Here is a 23,734-nt window from a genome sequence, read left to right on the forward strand (position 1 = left end):
CCACAAACCAAACATTTCCTCACTGAAAGTCTCCAGTGGTTTAATTTAAATAACCGATTGAAGCCCAAAGATGTAAATGCATCAATATTTCAGAGCAAATTAAAAAAAGAGACACAAAACCACAATAAATCTGTGTAGCAGAACCTCATTAATCATCTCTGCAACCCCTTATGGCTAGAAACACTGGAGTCTTTAAGTCTTTTTTAAAACAAGTCCACTTCAATCTGTTAATAATAAAATTCTGGCGGTGCAGTGGTGCATCAGTAATATTTTTGTTTTGACATTTTTAAAACTGTTTAAACCTTTGTGGGTTTCCCCACCAGTGATGGGCTTGATCCAGCTAAGCTCAGCTAGAAGGATCAAAAAGGAAGTGTTGCTGTCTCTCTGCCTCTTGTTCCCCTGTGTTGTTTGCAGCATCATAACGAGATGCACGCACACACTTTTTGGGGGGTGGTGGGGGGTTCTTGGTACGATCAGCTTTCACTTGAAATGTTGTGCTGCAGACCTGCAGAAAAAGAAAATCATTACACACTGTGGTTTTTGCCCCCAGTCTCTCCCATCACGTCAATTACAAATCGACCTTTATGTATCTACGTCATTCATTTCAGCACCATCATCACGTCCTCCCGTCGCCGGGTCACTGAGGGTGACTCCTTCAAAAAGAGCGAAGCCGTCGCATCTACATTTCAGATCACTGACTGTATCTGCCCTGCAGATCTGATCAGCCTGCAAAGTCCTTGCAGAGCAGATCAAAAGCCCTTTAAAGACTTGTTTATGAAGCGCTACCTGACATATTCAATTTCACCAGCTGTGGCTCTGGCCTGTCAGCTGCACTGGATGATGGCTGATCAAACAACAGCTGTGGAGGCCATTGCGCTGTCCATCGCTACCTATGCCTGCATTTATACTTTACGAGGCCAGTTAGCGTGAAAATCCTGCCTAATGCGACACCCCGCTTTTGATATCTCAACTTAACAAGCGCGCTCTGGGCAATAAATAAGATTAGCGCGCAGAAACACAGTCAATTCATAATCCTGGTGTGAGCTGGTTAGGAGAGACCTAGAGCCACGCAGATCTCCGTGTAGGATGGAGAAATGACTCAACAATACCCAAAGTGAAAAGAAAGAAGCAGATGGAGGAACGTGTAAATATTTGGGACCTGTTTGGCAAAAAATAACGTTGCCCCTGACCTCCCAGCAGCTTCCCATCATCTGTTACCACGAGGCCAGGAGCGATAACGGGATTAGCATAAGCACTTTTTGTAAGTCACTGTGAATAGGATCCTTAAGAAGGCTTTAACTGTCCCCTTTCACCAGCGGTTGATAGATAGTTGAGAGCTGACTGGCACATCTGCTTGCTCTGGTCTCTTAGAGATCTTCAGCGCTGGCAAATCAATGGGAGATCCATCACTTGAAGGGACGCAGGGTGCAGGGAAGGAGAGCAAATCACTTCTATAAGTGATAGCAGCTATCAGGCAAATGGGCAGAAAATGGTTCCTAATGGTGCCTGGTATGTCTGGTGTAAACTGCAGCCAGACTCTTTGTCGTCCATCACCCCGGAGCATATGTAACCGAAAGTAGGGAGGAGGCAGGAAGAGGAGAAGAGGGAAGCATCTGCTCGTTCAGCGTGGGAACCCCTCAGGGGGTGACACGGTAATCCGGGTTCACGTCAAACCGAATCTGGCGCCTGTGAGGATGATGCTATGTCAGTGGCTAAGTCTGTGTGTCAAGCAGCTGAAAGTCACTGAATGTGCACCATACACCCCCCCGCGGTGTGTGACCTTCACTCGGGCTCCACTTTGCTTTCTAATAGGCTTTCAAAAAAAAAAAACAGAAGAAAAAACTCTCATTCTCTCTCCTGGCTTTGTTAAAATCCTGTTGGTAATTGAGGTATAGTTGAGTCAAAGCTGAGATAATTGAAAATGAATGACTCCGACCCTTCTCTACCCCCCCCCCCCCCAATTCCCACAGAGAGCGAGAGAAGGAGAGGAGAGGCTTTCCAGGGCGACAAGCTCGGCAGCATTAGCTCTAAACTTCTTTTTTTTTCACGAGTTCTGACTTGACAGTAGCAGTTGGTGCTGAGTAAACAAATAAGTCTTTAGATTCGACCACTTCAATTACCCCCCACCACCCAACACCACCGCTACCAGCCACCCAGACTGCTGTTTTCCCAGAAACAGTAATCACATTCACTATTAATGAGCCATGATGTTCATTCTGGACCCATCCACTCCTCTCAGTAATGCATACTCTCCGGAACTGCGTGTGCACATTTTACACCTTGCCACATCAGACGGATACCTGCGGTGTCCTGGTTGCGCGCGCTGTCTGACCCCCGGGGCTCCTCTTTACATGCTCAACCATGAATGATGCTCGCTCATCGGGAGAAATTGTCTGATGTGCGACTTTGACTAAAACACTGCCTGCAGAGCGGAGATAATGAAACGCCGGGCTGCAGCCCGGAGAGCGAAGGACGCCAACACACCTGTTCAAAGACCTCAGTTTTCCTTATTACTCGAACTGCGACGCTAACAGGCTCTTCATTTTGTTAAAACACACACGACAATCTCTTTAAATGAGACATTTGACCTCGAGCTGCACACACCAGTGTCCCAGTGTCATTTTTCCCTTCTTGCCCACCACATGATCTTCATTAAACGCGCGCAACTGTGGCATCAGAGGTTTAAGTGCTCATGCAGAGGAATGAAAAGCCCATTTAGCAGTTAACAGCACTAATTTCAGATGTTTCTGTGTGTTGTTATGTCTAATATATTTGCTTATATTGGCAAATAGTTTGCAGTCCACAATAGATACAAAAGGTTAAGAAATTAATGTAAAAGTATCTTTCTGCGTTATTGTACATGTTCTGTGTTTCACATTCTAATCAATCCAGTCCCTTTTGGCCACTTATAATATCTTTATAGAAGTGTTGTGTTATATTTTTGTCATTTCTGCTGCACTCTTGGCTCGCTCTTGAAAAAGAATTTTTTTTAACGCCAGTGAGAGTTTTACATTCATAATTAAACATTGTATAAAAGCCTCTTTGACAGAATCTGATTGCAGCTTCTCATGACAGGAATCTTTCTTTCTGGCTTAAAATAGCTTTATATCATTCACGAAAGAAGTTTCTGACGTATGTTTCACAGATTATTTGCCAACAAGTCATTTACAACCGTTACAAATACAGACACTTCTTTTTATTTATTATTGGGGAAACAGCGGGAATCATTTATGGCAGGCTGGCAGCTCCAGTTGTGAAGGATGCTGGTGGCTGGTGGTGATGGTAGGGGGTTTGGATGGCTGTTCGGGAGTATGACATGACTCCCGAGTGAGTCAGCATGATCTAAGACTGGGGGGGTCAGAGGATGTTGAGGATAGGAGGCAGACTAGACGCATGGAAACTCATTATAAGCGTCTGCAAAGCGGGTCAGAGCTGTGCAGCGTGCAGTCTTGTGAATGAGGAAGTGTTTGTGCTCTGGCCGCAGGGCTCGAACTGCTCCTATATCTGCCAGACCTGCACCACCCAAAGGTCTATCACCCAGGCTCACCTCCTTGCTGCCCCTTCTTCATCCAGCCCCCGCCACCCACCCCCTCACACAGTCCCCTCCCTTGCCATCTTTGTGGAGGTGCGCTGAATATCGAAGAGCCAGAAGCTGCATGGCTGGCTTACAAAGGATGCTCTCTTCTCTGTCTCCTGTTCTGCTCTACATTCTCCCTTTACGCCAGGCTCCCCGTGCCCTCCTCCTCCTCCTCTTTTTCTCGTCTCCCTCTCAGTCTACGAGCTGCTTCGCTTTCTTCTCTGCACCTCTCGCTCTCCTCTCCGTTTCTTCACCGTCACCCCCGTGACTCTCAGCCTCCAAAGCCTCCTCGCCGTATTTGTTTCACAAAACCTTCCATCTTCTCCTCGCTGCACCGCCTCCCCTCCTTTCTCTCCGTCTCTCTCTCTTTCCAGAAAAGCATCTATTATTAACACACACCTCTGGCTCTCGCCAAAGACTGAGCCGAGGTTCAGGCCAAGCTCCTCAGCATTTTTAATCACCCGTAATGAGCGAGAAATAATTTTAAAAAACAATAAATCACTGCTTGAATGCAGCGTGTTTGGGTGATAGCGGTTCATTTATGTCCTCCACAGGCTCCGTGCGGCTCTTTCTTAACAGGTTTTCCCTACGCAAGGCTTTTTTATTAGAGGCACACCAGCACATTCATGTATAGCAAGTATGAAGAAGAAAAAAATCAATCAGGCAGCATGAAACCACCAAAATACACCGTGAATCAGAGCTCGTATTGCAAGGAGGATAATGCACTTCATGTCAGTCCTGATATCACGGAGTCGTTACTGTAACTGTAGAAATTAGTCATGCGCAAGTTCCCACTGCGGAGGTTGTGTTTAACCTCTCCTGCGGCAGGATTTTTTTCTTTTTTTTGCAGAGGCTGCTGTCGGAGGGCACAGGCACGGCGCTGCTGTCAGATGACTGAGGAGATACGCAGGCGAGGGGCGTCCCCGGTGACAAACGTGGCCTCTTTTCATCATCCGCTTCCCTCCTCTCTTTGAACAAATACAAAGGCTCAGAGCCAACTACTACTTTGGGTTGCAGAGCTCCAAGAGAACTAAGGGATTCAGCTATTATTTTGTCCGGAAACAGGGCTCTAATTGAACCAGAGAAGCTGAAAATGAGATGAATCTACCCCCTCCTTTTATTTTTGTGGTGTTTTTTGGTTTTTAAATCACTGGTTTATTTATACTGGTAAACATCAAACAGAAACAACAGCAAAAAACCAAGAGCAGACGTCCTCCCAGTCACCGTTTCTCTTACATTTCATTTGATTTACATTGGTTGTCATCGGCGTGACAGGATCACTTCAGTAAGTTAGGGGGGGGGGGGGGGGGGGGGAAACACAAACAAAGCAAAAACATGAAAATGAATCATTCCCCTGGATCCACGCGTAACAACAGATTACTTCCCGCACCTTGTCACGCTGTGGGTGTTGGCTCAATCGTCGCTCAAATCAGTCATGACAGGAATCCTATCAGAGTTGAGTCTTCGTGTAATTACGTGATAAAAATGTATCGATTCAAACCGGAGGGCAGTATTAGGCTGAGTCGACTTGTGCCACACGCACACATACGCACACACACACGCGCACGCACACACACAAAGAAATGCTGCATTGTGCTGTGTTTGGGGGTGGGCTGGGTGGGGATGAAAAGATAGAGGGCTGTCAGTCTACTACATTCTTTTCCTACACCTCTGGGATGTAAAGCACATTCGTAATCTCTCCAAAACCACATCCAAAGTAATTAAGACATGTCACTGTCTGCAGAGCTGGAGACAAGAATCGTGTAGTCTACAGAGATTGTATCACTTTAAGTAACAGGCAATGAGATTGTTAAGTATAATAACCCCATCCCTTGTGCGATGCTTCTGTTATAATACAGTATTGTCCAGGTTACTGCATTCGATACCACATGAACACTTATGGTTGTACTGAGATATATAGCATCTCACACAACTAAAACATGTTTTGTTTTGTTTTGTACATGAAGTTCGATTTATACATTGTTGTGCCTTTCATCAAAGTTTGATCAAACTCTGTTATAAAGAAGACTTTGATAGGTTATAAGGTAGAAAACAAATGTGAAACTTTTCCCGTAAACCCTGTGTCGCCTGCCTTCTCCCAGATATACGAGAGAAGCCTACAGGTCCTTCAACAAAGAGCGCAAAAGCTCCGAAACAACAACACAAAAAACAAAACAAAAAAAAAAACCCATGGCGTAAAATCCTGTCTGCTCACCACGGGCCACAAATCCAATCCAGCAATCCAAGAGAGCGCAGGTAGCAAAACTTCAAAATCATAAAGTGCTCTCCAGAAGCCACTCAGACCTCGAGAGCTTGTCCCTGGCCCGGCGAATGTTTGTTGTGCTCTCGAGTTGCGGCAGCTCTCCGCTCATTGACAGGCTGCGTTTGGAGCGCAGGCTGGCCCCGGTTTTTGGGTAGGCCATGTAGCAGCGCTCCGCGTACGACTCCGCGTTGAACGAGTGCCTGCGGTTCACCCTCGCCCCTCCTGCGGGAACAGTCATGTATTGTCGAGCGACTTGATGGGGCCGCGGAGCCCTGGGGACGGCAGTCAACTTGGTGGGCTGGCCCGGTACGGCGAGAGTGACGGCTTGGGCCGTTTTCACTTCCGACGAGTTATTCCGGTTCATGTTGTCGAGCTCGACATCTGCTTCAGCTCGGCGAGCCTCAGAGGGTTTTGTCGGAGCGGTCGAATGCTTGGGTCTCGGAGTGCCCGGGGAGGCTGGGTGCCAGCTGTGACTTCCAGCTGAGGTAGAGACCGTGCAGTCGGGGACAGACGGCTTCGTGGATGCCACCACGACAGGCGGTCGCTGCTTGGCTGGCTCCGGGGCAGGCAGGGCGACACGGAGGCAGTCCTTGTCATTCTTCTCTGGCCGCAGAACCTGCTTAGAGAGGGACTTGGGAATCCCACAGCCCTGTAGCTGTCCATCACTGCTCAGTGACCTAATATCCCCCATCTCTAGCGCCTGACAGGAGACAGGGAGAAGGCGAGAGCGAGAGGAATGAAAGCAAATTATGAGACACACATTTCAATACAGACAGAACTAATAAGGATTAAAAGAACAAAATGCGAGGAATCGTCGCCCGCTGACCTTATCGGCATCCCCTTGGTTACACACCCGATAACGCACAATGAGGAAGATGATAAAAGCGAGCACAGACGCCACGATAATCCCTCCGATGATAACCACAATGGTACCACCGAGAAACTGGGACTGCATGAAATGGCATCTCAGGTACTGCGGCTCGGTGGTAAAGTGGACGCAGCCAATCACCCTGGTGGCGGTCAGCGAGGTCACCTGGTCGTCATAGATGGCCAACACGCACAAGTCGTAGTGCGTACCAGCCGCCAGGTTGTTTACTAAGATGCTCTTACTGGTCGGGGGTATCATCCTGTAACAAAAAGAAGAAGAAGAAGAAGAAGAAGAAGAAGAAGAAGAAGAAGAAGAAGAAGAAAAGGCTTTGTGACTGTTACGACTTTAGATTAGAGAAGGCTGAATGAAAGGAGACAGAGCAAATCAGATTATCAGCCTTATTGTTTTGTAGGGATAAAAATGACATGACAATCATTTATCTCTCAGGGGGCTATTTACGATCTGTCTAGGCGTAATCTTTTGTGACATTTGATTTATTCTCTCAAACATCATTACAGATAAAAGGTTGCTTCGGTAGCTGGGGACACGCGGGTCCCCCCGTTTGTTCACAACATCAAGATTACAGGACGGGACGCAACTCTTTAATGTCTCTTTAATTCTGCAGCCGCGGCTGAAACGCCATATGTGTTACTGACTTTGAAGTTCATTTAGGGAGAAAAAAAAAGGGTGGCGGTGGGGGGCAGTGGGGTATCTTGCGAAATGATCCTATCGTATCATGGTGATTAGCACAAAATATGCGGTGAAAGGGTGCAGAGATGAAAGTATCCTGTGTACGCCAGTTCCTCAGATGGGCATGTGTGAAGCCTCTGATGCTTTTTTTTTGTAAAAACTGTGGAAGACTAGTCTTTCATCTTCCTATGAGTCCGCAGCTTAGTGCTGACATTCTGTTTTGATTTTGTTGATTAAGCACTATCAAGCTTTCGCACGTCGTAAATGACACACTCCAGCAAGGGGAGATTACGAGTCGAAGAATGAGAAGTCAGATACAGCGCATTAGTCTATCTTCCCGATAGGATTAATAGACGCCACGAATAATCGCGTCGACAGCCAGGTCCATTCCTTAATGACTAAACATCCAAAGTGATTTAGAGATTCAAAGAACGCCGTGAAGGTAAAACAAGGGCCGTGGAACGCATACATATGCTTAGATTCAGCTTTAAAGTTTGTCGGGCAGTAAGAAAAGGAGCTTTTTCTTCTTCACATCTGCTCACCTGTATACCAGTGAATCATCGTACGTCCCATTATATTGGATCTGAAACATGCGGATTCCAGGAATACTCCTGTGGAAGTTGAACTTGACCAGAGCTGAGGTCGAGGTGGCCTCAGCAATTACTACTTTCTTCTCCTGGCTCGTCTTTGCGTTCCCCAGAGGCACCCCTCCTGCCTCTGCCCCCGTCTTGGTCACCGTGGCGATATCTGATGAGCCGGGGTCACGCTCCTGCTCCTCGATTGTGTTATTGGTGATGTGAGGGAGTTTGGTAATGACCAGCTTTACTGCACTGTGGGCCTCTCCGGCTGGGTTGGAAGCCACACAGGTAAAGGAACCTGAAACAAAAACCAAACAGATTAACTTTCTCCCGCCTTAAATCCATCACAATGTACAAATAAGCCCTGTGGGTCAGAAATGTTGGCAAAGAACCAATTATATATATTATTAGTTCCAATTTCTTCCGTTGAATCTATCAGAAAATGCCAAAGATGATACTTATTTGTGCAACAACAACATCTACAGAAGATGAACAGTTTCTGAAAGTCATAACCTTAAGAAATAACAGGAAAAAATCAGCAAAGACCTGTTAGATGCATCTGGATGTTCAGCTAATCCATTTACTGTCCAAGCCATTTCTGATACACTTCAGTGGAAATGTGACTGCCAATAAGCCCTTCGTAAGGAAGGGAAACAGGGAGAAAAGTCTGAGGTGTGCCAAATTACACAAGAACCAGACTGAAAGTCAGTGGCAACAGGTCTTATGGAGTGCCAAATCCAAATTTGAAAAATGTGGCTCAAATTTTTGACAATATAGAGGAGGTCAGGAGAGAAGTACAACAGTGACCGTCTACAGCCATCTATAGTAGGACCTGTACACCTCCAGGACACTGGGGCGTGCAGCTCGGATCTCAGCTGACCCTTCTCACCCTGGACACAGTCTGTTTGACCTGCTCCCCTCAGGCAGGAGGCTCCGGTCCATTCGCACCAGAACCTCTCGCCATAAGAACAGTTTCTTCCGCTCTGCTGTTGGACTCATGAACAATAACCGTATGACTGTTCCCACCACTAACACATGACCCTACGCTGTGTTCACTGCATCATGCCATGTTTGGCACTGATCACCACCTGCACTCATGTATACATCTATCTACTTAGCACTTTTAATTCTTATTCTTATTTTTGTTTTTATGTCTATATAAGCGTTATATGACAGTATGTTTGCACTAAGTACCGCAGCAATTTCCTTATGTTGTAAACCTGCTCAACATTTGGCAATAAAACCCTTTCTGATTCTGATTCTAAAACATCTCTAAAACATGGTGGAGGCTCTGCATTTAGCCACTTTTGTGGATTTTCTAAACATTTGTGGATCTATAAATGCAGAAAGGTACCCTAACATTCTGATCCATCGTGCAATACATGAGCCGGTGCAGTAAAAGCATAGCTAAACAGAAAAATACACACAATAGAACACTATCAGTCATGGAAGGACCGCAACATTACTGAAGCAGTGTGAGCTAATCTTGACAGAGAACAGAATAAAAGGAAGAAAAAAAAAACATCCAAAGAAGAGCTTTGAATGTCCTTCAAGAAGCCCAGAGAACTATTCATGAAGACTACTTAAAGAAATGAGAAGAAGTCGCCTAAGAGAGTTCAGGCTGTGTTGAAGAATAAAGGTGACCACCATACCAAACATTGACTTTCAACTTTGTTACAATTGTACAACCTCTATTAGTTCCTCATAGTCTGTATTTCCATATATAATTACACTTGCTTCACTAAGTCACTGCACCTGTTTCCAATTTTCCTAACCAAATATAAAGAAATGAGGAGTGGCTCAAGACATTTGCACAGTAGTGTATATTCTCTTGTGCACTGTGATCATTGTACAACTTCCATGTCTGCTTGGTGTAACGGTTGTGCAGACAAGTCAGAGTGGTCACAAACAAAGCACAGAGCCATGCATACTCTCTGTGTTTCTGAATTATACATTACTCTGACCTTAGAGGATCCTCTGGCTCTGCCGATGTGAATTATAACACCAGAATAAACTGAAATGGAGGTAGTGGGCTATTTTTCACCTGCCTTTTTGTCTGTTCTTTCCATCCTGTACAGATTTATGCTTGGCTATATTTGTTTTTTACTGACTTTGGGTGAAAATTTCTTTGGATACAAGGCAAAAACTGCAGTTTTTCAAATGGTCCCCTGAGGCTGACTCCAAAAGGCTAGTCGGTGATAAACTCCCATGCTGAAATGCGACTATTTCCAGCAAGAACACATCAAATAAATTGAATTAAAAAAAAACAAACAAAGGTTACAAAAACAGTTCAGTCCTTCTAGCTGATTTCCACATTCATGACAACTGTGCAGTTTTCAAATTGTGCATTTTTAGGGGTCAGTCTGTGCGGACAGATGGTTGCCAAGACAGGAGGATATAGCCAGCAGCTCTCTACGAGACTTCGCCGTAAACAATTTAAATGAGTGAACTGGACCAGACTTGATGTTTATGGCGTTGGTGCTTTTCACTGCGCTCTTAATGCAAATATCTGACAAATAAAAGTGCTTTCTGTGTGCCTAATTGGACTAACAGATCGTCCAAGAAGTCTGTGCTCCGCGAGTCAAATTCTGGTATTTCATTTTTATGTTACTTAGCACTAATTACCAGATATGCGATCTGTGCAAAACACCCATCCAGTCTGTTCTCTCCACAGTAGCTTTTACTTACCACCCCCCTCCCCTCTTATTTATGGTCACTTCTGGCTTCAGACTGGAAACATTGGAAAAACATCACCTAGCTCTCTCCAAAGGAAAACAAACTCAGCCTTCCAGCCCTTATAGACTAATTAATACAAAATATCTAATCTTTCTAGTGTTGTACTTAAAAAGCTTCTGCTTTGAATCAGGACAGTTCTAAGGACTACCTCGGGATAAGTACCCACTGTGGAAGTCCTGAGCAACTACATATCAAATTCCAAGGTTTTTTTTACCTATGCAGCACTAACAGAAACTCTAAAATGATGTAATAGTCAGCCAGCGGCTGGTAATACAGCGTCACCTCTTGCTGTGGTTTTTTATTTTTCTTTCTAATCCTGTTTCGGTCTCTGCACGTTCTGTCCACATCGCTTCACTGTGGTCGACACCTCGTATCAAACTGATGAACATTGCTAGTGAAGATTTTTTTTAACATTTCGCTTTGATGAGTCCAAATCACATCATGTATCTTGTGTTGCACATAAGCTTAACGCAGCCTGGACTCCACTATCGGTTCACCTCTCTGAGCTTTCGTGCCATTTTTAATGCTAGCGTGGGGAGGTCTGTGTTTCATGCCAAATGTTTCACCAGCTGGAGTTTATAATGGCAGTAGCTTTTGATAGTTTTGCTTGTGTGTTTGATCAGTCAACACTTACATCTAGACTAGTCACACAGCACGACCCGTCACTCCAACTTCCTTCAAAGCTAAAGCAGAGACAGTACTTACACCGGCACAAGGAGCTTAAAAAGGACCTTTAGCTTCGGCTGCTGGCGATAGTGAATACGAATGTGTTTCAAGATGTTAGACACTGTTTCTGGAAAATTTCAGGTATCTAAAATGTTAATTGTTAACAAGTAGAAGTGTCAAAACATATTTCTTTGCAAACAGATGCATATGACAGGAACTTTGCCACGAATCAGCATACAGGCACGTCTCCACACTCAAAACTTTATCACCCGGTGTAGGTAAATACTACAGCCTTCCATGCTTATGTGCAAGCAAACAACTAATTCCGCTCCGTCAACAACATAAAAGCCCAGTCAGTGCAGTGTAAACAGACCGGAGTCCTTGACAGTGCTGATTAGGATGTCCAGCGTGCCGTCGGTGTGGACTACAGCCCTGGAGGAGTTGGACATAAGGCGTCCATCAGGTGCAATCCAGTGGATAATGGGGTCAGGGTCGCCCCTAGCCTTGCAGCGCAGAGTCACACTCTGACCCTCCAAAGCTCGCAGCTCCTGAGGCAAAGGGAGGAACAGGCAATCAGAGCGAGAGCTTCTTTGAACACCAATTAGATAAGGACCCTGATCAAAACTGAAAAACACAAATTACACACAGAAGTACTTTTGCGCTGCACGGTGTGGCTTCGATATTATTATTAATGCCGTTATTGATGATGTTGCGTTTCACAATCTCATTCCCCGTGAATGTAATCAGCAATTGATCATTGTCACGTTACTGAATTAGCATTATTATAACGGGAAGATCATCAATGAGACAGCACATCGCAGTTCGTACGCTTGAGTCCAAATATAAGTTAATTTACTCTGCAATTATGCAAAATAGGTCTGCTGAATGTAAATGAGATGACATATCTGTAGTTCTTTTGCAAGGATTTGATCAGATAATTTTGTTTGGATGCATGAATCAAGGATTGAATCAGCTTCCACTGTGTATTGAGAGCTGCACTGCGGTTCCATCGCTAAACTGCAAATAGCTTTATTAAAACTGAAAATCTGACCAAAGAACTCCTCTAAAAACACCATCAGGTGCTGCAGTTTGATTCCATTTTTTAAGCACTTTATTTTTTATGATTTGCGAGCTGAGTGGCCCAGATGAGTCCCACAACTCTTGTAAGAGTTCTCTGAATCACAAAGCTAATATTTGGTGTGACAGTCAAAGGCAGCAAATAGTGCAACTTTGGTTTAACTAAGGCACATTACGATGTGTGTCTCAGAGTGAAGCAGTACAGAATAATGCATCTTAACGGTCCACAGCTTAACTTGAAGACGTACCTGAGAGTACCTGGTGATGAGAGGAGGCTCGCACAGGAACTCCTCTTCCGAAACAGTCCAGAAATAGCGTCCGGCGAGGTGTTGCGGTGAAGCACAGGTCTCCAGATCATCCTCCCTCTGCAACCTCCGCAGCCAAAGAAGCTCACAGTTACACCTCAGTGGGTTCCCCCCAAAGCTCAGTGCGAACGACGTAGGCCCCATTTTCCCAGATGTTGCCAGGACCCCGGCTCTCTGGAAAATGGGATCAGGAGGAAGCTTCTGGAGCTTGTTGGAGGTCACATCCAATCGCTTAAGCTTCTGCAACCCAGAGAAGGTGCCTTCTGGGATGTAGCTGAGCATGTTGTGATCCAAATTGAGCGTATGGAGATTGGACATCCTCTGAATGGCCACCCAGGGGGCGCTTTCCAAGTTGTTGTAAGACAAGTCCAGCTCCTCCAGTGCTGTCAGGTCATTAAAGGCCCCGCTTTGGATGTGGGTGAGCTGGTTGTTGTTGAGGATGAGGTGGTGCAGCTTGGACATGCCGCTGAAGGTGTCGTTGTTGATGCGGGTAAGCCGGTTGCTGTCGAGGTGAAGGGCTCGTAGGTTCTCCAGATCTCTGAACGCGTGAGGCGCGATGGAGCCAATAGTGTTCCGAGACAGAGTCAGATCCACCAGCTTGGTCATGTTTGCAAAGTCTTTGCGTTTGATGCTGGTTACAAAGTTATCCCCAAGACGCATCTCCACCGTGTGCCTGTCAATGTTAGGGGGCACAAACAGAAGCCCCTTCTTGTCACACAGCGTGGCCAAATTAGGGTTAAGCACCTGGCAGACGCAGCGTTTGGGACAGATTTGAACTTTGTGGGCCTTCACAGCCGCACCGAGGACGATCAGATACACCAGGAGAGACTCCATTTGGCTTGTCATCAGGTTGATGCGCCTAAAAAATGAACGAATGAGAGACAGAGATGATCAAGCCGTTTGCGAAAATGGCAATGAATGCAAACCCTGAGATCTATAATTCAAGCTGGGCAAAATCACATTTAAAAAAGGAAAGAAAAATGGGCGATTCTGCTCTGCAAAGTTAAAGATTTTCCACTAGGCTGCAAACACTATTACTGTCAGCTCATAGCTCTCGTTTTTATAGCGCAAAGTCTGAGCAAGAAGCTAAGCAAATCGATGCCTGAACAAACAATAAATGCTGCACCATTAGACATGAAACTAATTAGTCACCTGCCGACTTGAGAGTGAAACATTCCTGGTAGTCATGTAAGATTTTTGTGACAGCTCTCCTTCTAAGCCCCTACTCCTCTGATCATACTTTTTCTTAATATATGATCATGCCAGTCCTTTTATGTTTGTGTACAGAAGGATAAAAGTCTAGACTGGCAGTCCAGGGTCTCATCAGAATCATCCTGATATCTCCCAGGATCATATCGCCAATAGGAAGGGATGATTGGGCCCTGTGCCTCAGCGAAGATGTGCTATGCCTTGTTATTGATTTTCTCTCTTCTCTCCCTGATGCTGCTCTTACTTATGACACAGCTGAGATGTGGGGGGAATAAGGAGGGATCCATTTGATGCATCCTGAGACATTGTCAGGGATATAGCATCTCATAAAAGTAAGACTTTGGAGATCAGATGTACCAGAGCAAGAGTGACAGAAGTCGAACATGGTTTTGGTTGAACATGCAATATTCAGCCCTCTGCGTGTCCAATTACAGCACACAGAAAGGGACACCAATCAAATCAAACACAGAGAACAAGAGATCCAATCCCACAACCTGGGTGAAAATCCAAAGGCCGACCTTTAAATACAGATGAGAACGGCTGATTTATGATTACAGCTTCCTGTGGTTTGCCGGTAATGCCTCTATTGTCCGTGTTGGGACTCTAAGAGTGTGCAGAAGAAAAAAAAACACTTAAAAAAAAATCCAGCCTTAGCGGAGAGGCCTGTCAACTGAGTGCCTTCATGTTTCAAAAGATTCTGTTGCACTGGAGCGGTGACACACAACTCCCGGTGTAATAACCTTGATAGAGTGAGAATGAAGAAAACATCATAGAGTAAAGAAAACAGCAGCCAGGACAGGTGTGATACCCTGCCATGCGAGGGCATGCGGTGCCATCCGCTGACAGCTGGGTAAAACGTATTACAGCCCTAACGAGGAGGCAGGAACCATTCCTTTTAAAATGGGCCGTAATGGGAAGGGGAGGAATGATATTGTTGGAGACAGAGAGCGAGAGAGAGAGCACGCTGGGTATGACATTTCCATGAACGCTGCTGATGAAGCAGCGGCGAATAAATGTCTTTTTCTGACCCATTTTTACACGGGACAACGTTACCAAATCCCACAAGATGCGTGCGGGGAGCCGCGGTGCACCGATCTGAGCTGGCGAGAAATGGACCGTGGGATCATTATTTAATGTTGTCATGACTCTCTTTAAAGAGAGCAGATGACTTCACCGTGAAGCAGTGCTGCGAAGCCGTGTGTAGTGCTTTCCAAGTACGCGTGCGAACCGTCTACTTTTTATGTGCGCGCACAAGCGTGAGAGCACAGCCTGCCTAAGTGTGTTCACGTCGGTGTGCCAACCACCTTCTGCTCTGACTCTGAATGGTACGGCCTCTGGTTGTGCAATGAGGCAGAGAGGACCTGCTACTTCCAGACTCGAATGGCGCTCAAGACACGATATTGATTCGCTCTGTGGAGATGAAGCTTCTTCTTTCTATTTTTTTTTTTTTTTTCATGGCTGAAAACTCAGCCAAACGTGAAGAGAATGGTTGCAACGGTAATCTCTACAAAATTTGTTCTGTGAGGACAAAAGGACAGCCGCTCGCTGCTTAGATGGGCCAGGAAATATCTCTTACTGTCTCCTCAATTTGCATTTAATTACTGGTCTTCCACAGAGATTTGCATAACAGGTTCACTCATCAGGTACACGAACAAATAAATAAATGATCAATCAATGTATTCATCAATCACACACTTCATCTTCAAATGTCAACCTCCCCCCCCAAAACCTCACAGAAAATCATTATCCACTAGGTCGGCCTGTTCATTATAGTGGAGCGACTTGGGAGGGCCACAAATAAACAAGAAAACAGATAATCTAGTGATGCATTAACCATAATCTCCTTCTTAGTCAATCAAGTGTTCGTTTACTACCTCCGAGCAGGTCTTTTCACCCTCGGAGAACAGAACAGACTGACAGCACACTCCCACACATAAGCAAACGCACCAGTGGGTGGGGATTTGTGCCTAATAGAGCCAGATCACTACACAACAACCCCCCTTCCTCATCCCCAGCTACAGAGACACATTCATGTGCAGCAGCAGCAGCAGTAGCAGTTAACAGTAGGAGAGGGTATCTATAGCCTCCCTGGGGTAGCATTGGCCAAGAAAAACCTTATGCAGCACGCTGCATGCCAATCCGGCCGGTGAGGTCATGGGGGATATGCTTTCAGATGGTCTAACTTATGCTGGAGCTCATGTGAGAAAGCCTCTGCAATCCGCGTCTGGGCAGGAAATCAGGGAAAGCATCCCTGCGAGGAGGGGAAGATAATGAGATGAAGTCTGCCAGCGTCTCCACGCAGGTCGGCACAACGGCAACGGCGGCGGTGGCATCTCGGTTCGCGTCTCACCTGAGTTGGCCGGTGGGAGGTGGTGGAGGGTGGAGAGGCCGGACATTTGCTACACTGCCAAAAATATATATATAAGCTGTGTTGTGTCAAGGAGGTAAACTGATGCTGCAACGTGACGGTAAAACGGTATCGACAAAACAGTGAAACAGCTCCTCATCCTGCCTGCTTTTATGAGAGCAAATGGAGCCGCAGCATCTGCTGAAGTGGATCATATTTTGACTGAGCTGGTAGAAATTCTATTTTGTCGGGTAAACGCTCGTGTAGGTAAGAGCAGCAGACCAAACATCGATGCCGTGAAGCACCATCCAACTCGCTAACACATATGAATGTGGCCATGTGCTGTGACACCCTGGCTTCCTTTCGTTTTTCTTTTTTTTTTCTTACGGAGTCTGCAAATGTTAGAACGTGATAGCTCTTTGGGTGACAGCCTTGATGCCATGGCAACACCGCAAACGTCAGTTTTAGGGTGAGATGTAATCAGTGGCTGATTTTTTTTTCTTCTTCAGATAACCTAATATTATTTAGAACAAAGAGTCCCCTCCGAAGGAAAAGGACCTTGACAACTCTTTTGCTCGAAGGCCAGAGCAGACCCACTGTAGCATTTCTGATGAGGAGATTGTGCACTCAGCTAATTCTGGATTGAATTGGATTTTTTTTTTCCCAGTCTTGCACGTAATAAAAGCCAAAATGACTTGATGGGGAAATCTGATGCAGATTAAATAATTTCTCAGCCCGTGAGTGCATGTCTATCCATCCACATGCGTGCCAGACGGACGGCATACTAAGCAGACCCAGCTGCATCAACAGAAGTGCAGTTCATCAGCATTTACATCGCCTTCTTGTAAATTTTCCCCCTTCATCACAAGAAATTCACCTTGATGCACTAGACACCTCGTGACCGCGGCGTATAAGCACTTTGCATATTCTTCTTTGAGCAGGTTGACAGATTTTAAATTCTGATCACCGATTTGTGATCTTAATTCTTGCACCGTTGCGACGTGCCCTGAAGTGATGGGCTTATGACCTGGGATTGTCTTCTGGTAGAAAGGGAACACAGAATCCTCAAACACTAAGTCTGAATATCAATGTGGCCTCCTCAAGTTGAATATTCTGCACGATACATACCAGGCAGTTGTGCAGATACTCACATCTGTCAGTTCCAAAGTGAATTTCGGGTAAAGGAAGTGCAAAAACACTTCTATTGGTGACAGCACGACTCCCTCATGTTATCATTTACATGTGTGTGAGGGGAAGGGGGGCAACCATCAGCCATAATGAGATCTCCGCACCTTCTGACTCATTTTCCTTCTTTCAAAGACCCCCAGGATACTGGATTTCTACCTCGTGTAGCAGCACTAGCCAATTTTTTTTTTAAAAAGCTTAATAATGCATAAATCTCCTTTACCTTATTAAGTTGTGTAACCATAAGGCATCTCTCACATACTACACATGTGAAGCAGGTGTGCAAGTTTGTGTGAGCCATATCTCAGTTTCAGATCTGGATGCAAGCACTTCTCCAGTGGGGCGAAAAAAGCTACACAAAACCTAATTTGTGGGGAGACAAATTTGGGTCAGAGAGTGTGGAGCCGGTCTGCAGAAAAGCCCGGGTGCTGAGGAGCCACACATCACTCCTCCTCCGTCAGTGAAAGGAAGCAGCACATAAGCACCAACATTTGAGTGCATTCACAGAGCACAGAGAGCAAATAGAAGCAGCAAAATGAGGCGTGGGCCTTGTTTCACTGGTGTAGCAGTTACAATCATGCCTCGGGCACTCGTGAATAATAAGATACGTGATAACTAACACTCCTCACTAGACAGGACCATTATACCTCATCCTTTATAAAAAATAAATTAAAAAAAATCACTAGGACCATTTCCTCCATACCACCTCCTCCTCATCCCACAGACTTACATCCTGTTATCAGTTTAGGCTCATTTAGACTTTATCACAGCTTAATTACTGATGAGGAATTTGCATATCAGTTATGGGTTTGATCAGAGCACACCAGAGACAAATCTCTCTAAAACACACAAGAAAACACAAAACACATGCAATAAATCAGCCTTTTCCTGCACATGAATCACAGCCACCACGACCATTATTCTCAGTTTCATCTATCAGGGGGGAGGAAAAAAGCAGCACCAAACACAAGTGGATACTAAAAATAAATTTAAAAAAATGTTCCTTGGCATGTGAGGAGATTTTATTTTGACCTTGCGGTACAGGTCCTGGGCTGCTGGGGTTACAGCCACAACCCATGTCACAAGGGAAAATCTGAGCGCATTCAGACGGGTCCTAGGAGAACTACTTCAAGTCAATATTTCGCTTCTTGAAAGACAGACTCCGCAAAAGAGTTCACACGCTCCAATTCACACCAAAGGCAGCCTGTAAAATACTGATTTTTATTATTTTACCTTGTAGCTGAAACATGGAGCCAAGTCAAAGGAGGGTGGGTTTGAGCTTATTTCCTCCCAAGGGGGCTGGCGGCATACCGAGAGTGGCTTGCCTTAAAAAAAGAAATGTGCTGCCTGGAGATAATTCAGGTGTCCCGAAACACGCGTCTTGGTTCCTACAGCATGTGACGGCCTGCGAAACCAGCGATGCCCTTCAAGAAATCCATAACCAGCAGATAAAGGACGGCTCCTTTGCGATCCTGTGTGAGCGGTAAAATGTTACTCTAATTCCCCCTATCGAAAAAAAGGACTAGACCACAGGCAACCCCCCCCCCCCCAAACAAACAGGGGAAAAAAAACCCCACACAAGCTGAAGGGTCCCGGCGCGGCTCTGAAGCTGCAGCTGTATAGGGATCGTCTCTACTGCGCATCCGCCTGGATGCAGCTCCAGAAGAGAAAACGCCTCTGTAGCTTTGTAGCGACGGGCAGCTTTAACATCTACAGCAGCGCTGTGAGCGACTGCTGCTTCCGCTGCTGCTGCCGCTACTGTGCTCAATCCGGCCAGATGTTCGTATCGCTTTCACGGGCTTTCGCTGGCGACGCAGGGTTCAGCGTGAGTTAATCCAGATTGACTGAAGGGTTGCTGTCGTAATATATCCCCTCCCCTACCCCTTCCCATCCTTACTGCCCCCGGACTACTGTCAACCACCGACCCGGCTCCATTTCTGACCAGAGGTGCTGTGCTCGGAATGGTAATCGGTGCGCTCTGAGCTGCACAGAGACCATTTGTGTGCACAGACAGATGCAGTGCCTCCCAGCCTATCTCACAGGCAGGCATCATCATTTATTCATGGAGACTGAACTCTGCTGCACGAACGTCGAGTAGATTGAGCTTCTGATATTCTCTAAGAATTCAATTTGATTAAATGAAGAAGAAAAAAATATGGGGCTGAGATGCTGATGCAGATTCAGACGTGCAGGACATGAAGGCTAAGAAAGCCAGGCAACAACAAGCAGCCCGTAGGCTTAAACAAGACTGGTATTGAAAAATCCATCCATTCCCTTGGATCAAACCTCTGCTGCTGCAGGTGCTTCTAGTGGGTGAACGCCAAAAATAGGCTATAGCTGAACAATGATGCATGTATTACATAGATTATTGGCAAGAAAGTGTTGAGTTGGCTGAAAGAGAAAGGCCCGGCTCCCCCGTGGGTCTGCTTGGCGCTGGACCCATCCCTATCTGATGCAATGATCCTATGGCCTTTTGTGCAAGTTGGCAAAGTAGCCTATATGTGCACAAGTGTATTCAAGTGCAGCAGCACTTTTGCTCCTGTAAGAACAATGACCCATACCACCCCAGGGCCTTACAGCACTTTGAAATAGGTGTTTGTTGTCATCCAAAAGAATTACCCTGAGGATCTCTACTCTAGATCAATAACTCCATCCAGTTACAACACACCCACTTGAGATCAATATGAATAGCCTAAGTGGTTTAAGCATTCACTGTTATCCAGAACTGGAAGGGCATGAGCTTTTTGGACCACGTGTGTGTTTGTGCACGAACTGTACACGTATGAAAACATGTCACACTATGACTTTATTGTCTCGAGAGATTTGCAGAATCAATGCATCCTTGTGAGCATGATTCATTTTTTTTAAACCAGCCACATCAAGAACATGTTAGCATTTTGCTGGTGGGAAGTGTTAATGTCAAGCTTGCATCATGAGCTCACAGTTGGTGATATGAAATGACACTGACATGTCTTAGGCGTTTTGTGATGCGTTCCTTTACTGTTGTGATTCAGACTTTCCTTCTTCGCTTTTCTTTCTTTCTTTCACTGGTGCATGTCCCTCAGGAACCGCTGGTATGTGAGGCTGTCCGCCCGCTCGCCGGTCCGGCTCTTTTTCTCCAAAAACAGGACCACGGTGTCCAGTGGAGGGTCAGCGATGCTGCGACTCGACAGGGTCTCTGTGATCCCCAGCAGCTCACGCACGCATGCAGAGATGACCTGCGGGGTACACAGCGGGATTTAAGAAAGCACGCTTAATGTTTACATTATCTAACCTTATTTAATAAAGTCGTCCCACTGAGAGGGAGAGGAGAATCTTGTATAACAGGGAGAAAGGTTACAGGGTTACACTCATAAAAACTGATGTATCAAATGACTTACAGGTCAAACCAAAAAATAATTATGACTTAACAGCGTGTACACACTTCTTTGCCAAGACTGTTTTTCTCCATACCACTCATACCACAGTTTATGCTTCCTGGGAGTTTAGCAGAGTTGAATGGCACATTTAGCCAATTTAGTTATGACCCCAGAAATACAGATTAGAAAAAACTGTCACTGTAACTGTAAACAGCCTATATTGGATAGAGCTGATCTGAGTGTGTTTTCTGGCAGTGATGTTTACAGCACACGCTTTAATTGGATGTCGCGCTGCTCTGAGAGAAAAAAAAGAAAGAAAGCCAAACATGTGCTGTTATTTTGTGGTGCTTCCAGTCAACTTGTAGTAGTGCATACTGCAGAGACTCCTAACACAACTGAAGGTGGTTAAAACAGTTATTTTTAACACTGTTTTCTGGCTTTTTATGTGTTATATCATTGATTTCTTTTCAAACTGTTATACAACTTATTTATCAATGTTATTTATTTTCTTGGTTAAGGATTTGATTATTTCTATGGGGGTAAGGGATAGGATAAGTATAAGCCATAAGGCTTCAGCCTATTCCTTTTTCGCTTACTGTTTGAGTACTTTTATGTAAAAATTATAATCTGTTGTTGTTGTTGTTGTTGACTGAAATAAAATAAAAAAATATCATCAAAGAAAGATACAACGCCTTTATAACCTCCCACCACATCTTAAGGGGGCTCAATTACACCTTTACCCATGTTTTGAGGGGATAATATATGTATGAGTAATCCCTATGAACCTTTAGAGTGCTCTAGACTTTTTCTGCTCTTGGCTCTGTACAATGGCAGTGGGACAGGATGTTCTCAGTATGCCCATCCGAGGCCTTAGATGATAGGAAAGATGGATGCAGTCACTGTGATGTCAACTAGAACATTTTCACCCTCATCATGTTGGTGTTTTGAAGCCAGCTGTGACTGGAGCGGGATTTGTTTGACTGAGAAACCAACTTATCACTGACAATTTGTCAGGCAACTTCCTCGAAAATCCTCCTTTCTTACTTTTACACAGAATCTTTTTTACAAACTGGATGTCATGGTTTATTCAAAATGATCTGAAACAAGGGACTGAGTCCTAAAACTCATCAGGAAAGAACTGCTACATTCTATTTTCCTATAGACTTCTATACAACTAAAACCTTTTTTGAAGCTGCCCCCTTGCTGGTCATTAAAATATATAAGATTAATTGCATTAAATAGTTCACTTTTTAGACTCAGAAGCTATCTCAATCTTTGATACTATCTACACTCAATCAGCCAATTAAGTGGCAGCAATTTAATGCATTTTAGGCATATAGACATGGTAAAGATGACCGGCAGAAGTTCAAGCTGAGCGTGGTTGTTGGTGCCAGAAGGGGTTGGTCTAACTTTTTCAGAAACTGCTGATATAATGGGTTTTTTCCTGGACAACAAGAGAATGGTTCAAAAAACAGAAAATATGGACGAAAATGTTTTGCTGATATAAGAGGTCAGAGGAGAAGGGCCAGGCTACTATGAAGCTATAAAGGTAACAGTAATACCAAACTCATTACAATAGGGTGCAGAAGAGCATCTCTAAATGCACACCATGTTGAACCTTGAAGCAGACTGGTTACAGCAGCAGAAGACCACACCAGGTGCCACTCCTGTCAGCTAGGACCAGGAAACTGAGGCTACAATTCCCATGGGATTACCAGAGTAGGACAACAGAAAACTGAAATTTAAGTCTAGGCAAACAGATCTGGCTTCCGAGCTAGGCAGCCCTACCCACCTGCTGCTCATACCATTTGTTTACAAGTGCCAGCCATTCAGAGGAAAGATGGCTGTTTCAGAGAGAGAGTGACCTTAAAGACTGTACTAATACGCAGTATAAGATAAATACGAATTTGCGTAATCCGCGAATGCTTTCGAAGAATCTAACAACAAAATTATGGCGCGTTAAGTTAGCATGACAGATCCCCTTTAAGTGATGTGTCACCAACCCTTTGTGTTTTTAAATGCATAACCTGACTCTATTAAGCCATATATCAAATTTTTATATATAAATAGGGCAAGGTGATAAAAATGGCGTTGCTTATTTAGCATCTCATATTACTTACTTGGCAAGTTCTAGCCAACAACTAGAACTAATGCCTCTTTTAATACCTGCATGTGTTTAAAATCTGTGACTCCTAGTCTTGGCAAGTAGATGCAGTTCACGTAAATAAGCTTTCTTCCACTTATGAGGTTGTCCGTGAAACATGCCTGCGACAGAAAGACGTAATAAAGTGAGAAGTTTAAGAAGTGAACTGATTCAGTGGAGGCTAACTAGCTTCTTTTTTTCACCTTGTCAATGTTGTCAGGTTTAACTTACTTTATATTGCGGAAATCCTAAAGACTCAATCCATCTCGCAACATCATGACAATCCCACCGTAGGAACTCCATGTTGCCTCTAAGCATGTTGCCATGGAAACTGTTACCTGGCACTAGGCGTTAATAAGCGTTTACTTCGAAACTTTTTATAAAATCACTTTTCTTTTTATTTTGTCCTAAGAAAGTACCGGGCCTTGTATTTACGGCAAGGGACATCTTTAACACAGAAGTTTGAAAACAGTTTTTTCTTTATCCTTTTTTTCCAGGATCAATCAAGTGTCACCGACGACTCAACTGCTATGGCTTTGTTTTCCTTGCCACAGCCAATCAGTGTCTCGTCATTTAGGGTGGCTGGTATACCGCGCAGAACGATTGGCTTTTAAGTTAAGTATATCCCGCCCACACTGAAAGGAATCGACGAATGGTTGCGCGCGCAGTTTTCGTTGATCCACACATTATCCGCATTGGTTCTCCTCGTTCACATCCACACCAGGGAAAGG

General features: G+C 44.9%; 2 protein-coding genes across 2 annotated transcripts; both read right to left on the reverse strand.

Moving 5' to 3' along the window:
* Positions 1-449: 449 nt before the first annotated feature.
* On the reverse strand, positions 450-20,584 carry lrfn5b (leucine rich repeat and fibronectin type III domain containing 5b). The gene is made up of 6 exons (XM_085132679.1): positions 20,470-20,584; positions 12,704-13,619; positions 11,752-11,926; positions 7,941-8,274; positions 6,667-6,967; positions 450-6,540 (listed from the first exon to the last, which is right to left on the reverse strand). Coding segments are annotated over exons 1-6 (2,418 nt in total). The 5' UTR covers positions 20,472-20,584; the 3' UTR covers positions 450-5,850.
* Positions 20,546-23,702, reverse strand: LOC146501369 (sterile alpha motif domain-containing protein 15-like). Its single transcript, XM_085132684.1, has 3 exons — positions 23,235-23,702; positions 23,027-23,125; positions 20,546-20,719 (listed from the first exon to the last, which is right to left on the reverse strand). Exons 1-3 carry the CDS (start codon positions 23,319-23,321, stop codon positions 20,546-20,548), a joined length of 360 nt encoding a protein of 119 aa, XP_084988810.1. The 5' UTR covers positions 23,322-23,702.
* Positions 23,703-23,734: the final 32 nt, after the last annotated feature.

This window comes from Neolamprologus multifasciatus, chromosome 15 (genome assembly GCF_963576455.1).
Source record: "Neolamprologus multifasciatus chromosome 15, fNeoMul1.2, whole genome shotgun sequence".
Lineage (NCBI taxonomy): Eukaryota > Metazoa > Chordata > Actinopteri > Cichliformes > Cichlidae > Neolamprologus > Neolamprologus multifasciatus.

Excerpts from the sequence above, each read along its gene's own strand:
- LOC146501369 (XM_085132684.1), bottom strand. The coding sequence starts at position 23,321 with ATGCTTAGAGGCAACATGGAGTTCCTACGGTGGGATTGTCATGATGTT. Across the intron at positions 23,126-23,234 it reads TAGGATTTCCGCAATATAAA|GCATGTTTCACGGACAACCT; the intron begins GTAAGTTAAACC and ends TTTCTGTCGCAG. Across the intron at positions 20,720-23,026 it reads CAGATTTTAAACACATGCAG|GTCATCTCTGCATGCGTGCG; the intron begins GTATTAAAAGAG and ends TGTACCCCGCAG.
- lrfn5b (XM_085132679.1), bottom strand. Across the intron at positions 6,968-7,940 it reads GATGATTCACTGGTATACAG|GATGATACCCCCGACCAGTA; the intron begins GTGAGCAGATGT and ends TTTTTGTTACAG. Across the intron at positions 6,541-6,666 it reads ACCAAGGGGATGCCGATAAG|GCGCTAGAGATGGGGGATAT; the intron begins GTCAGCGGGCGA and ends GTCTCCTGTCAG.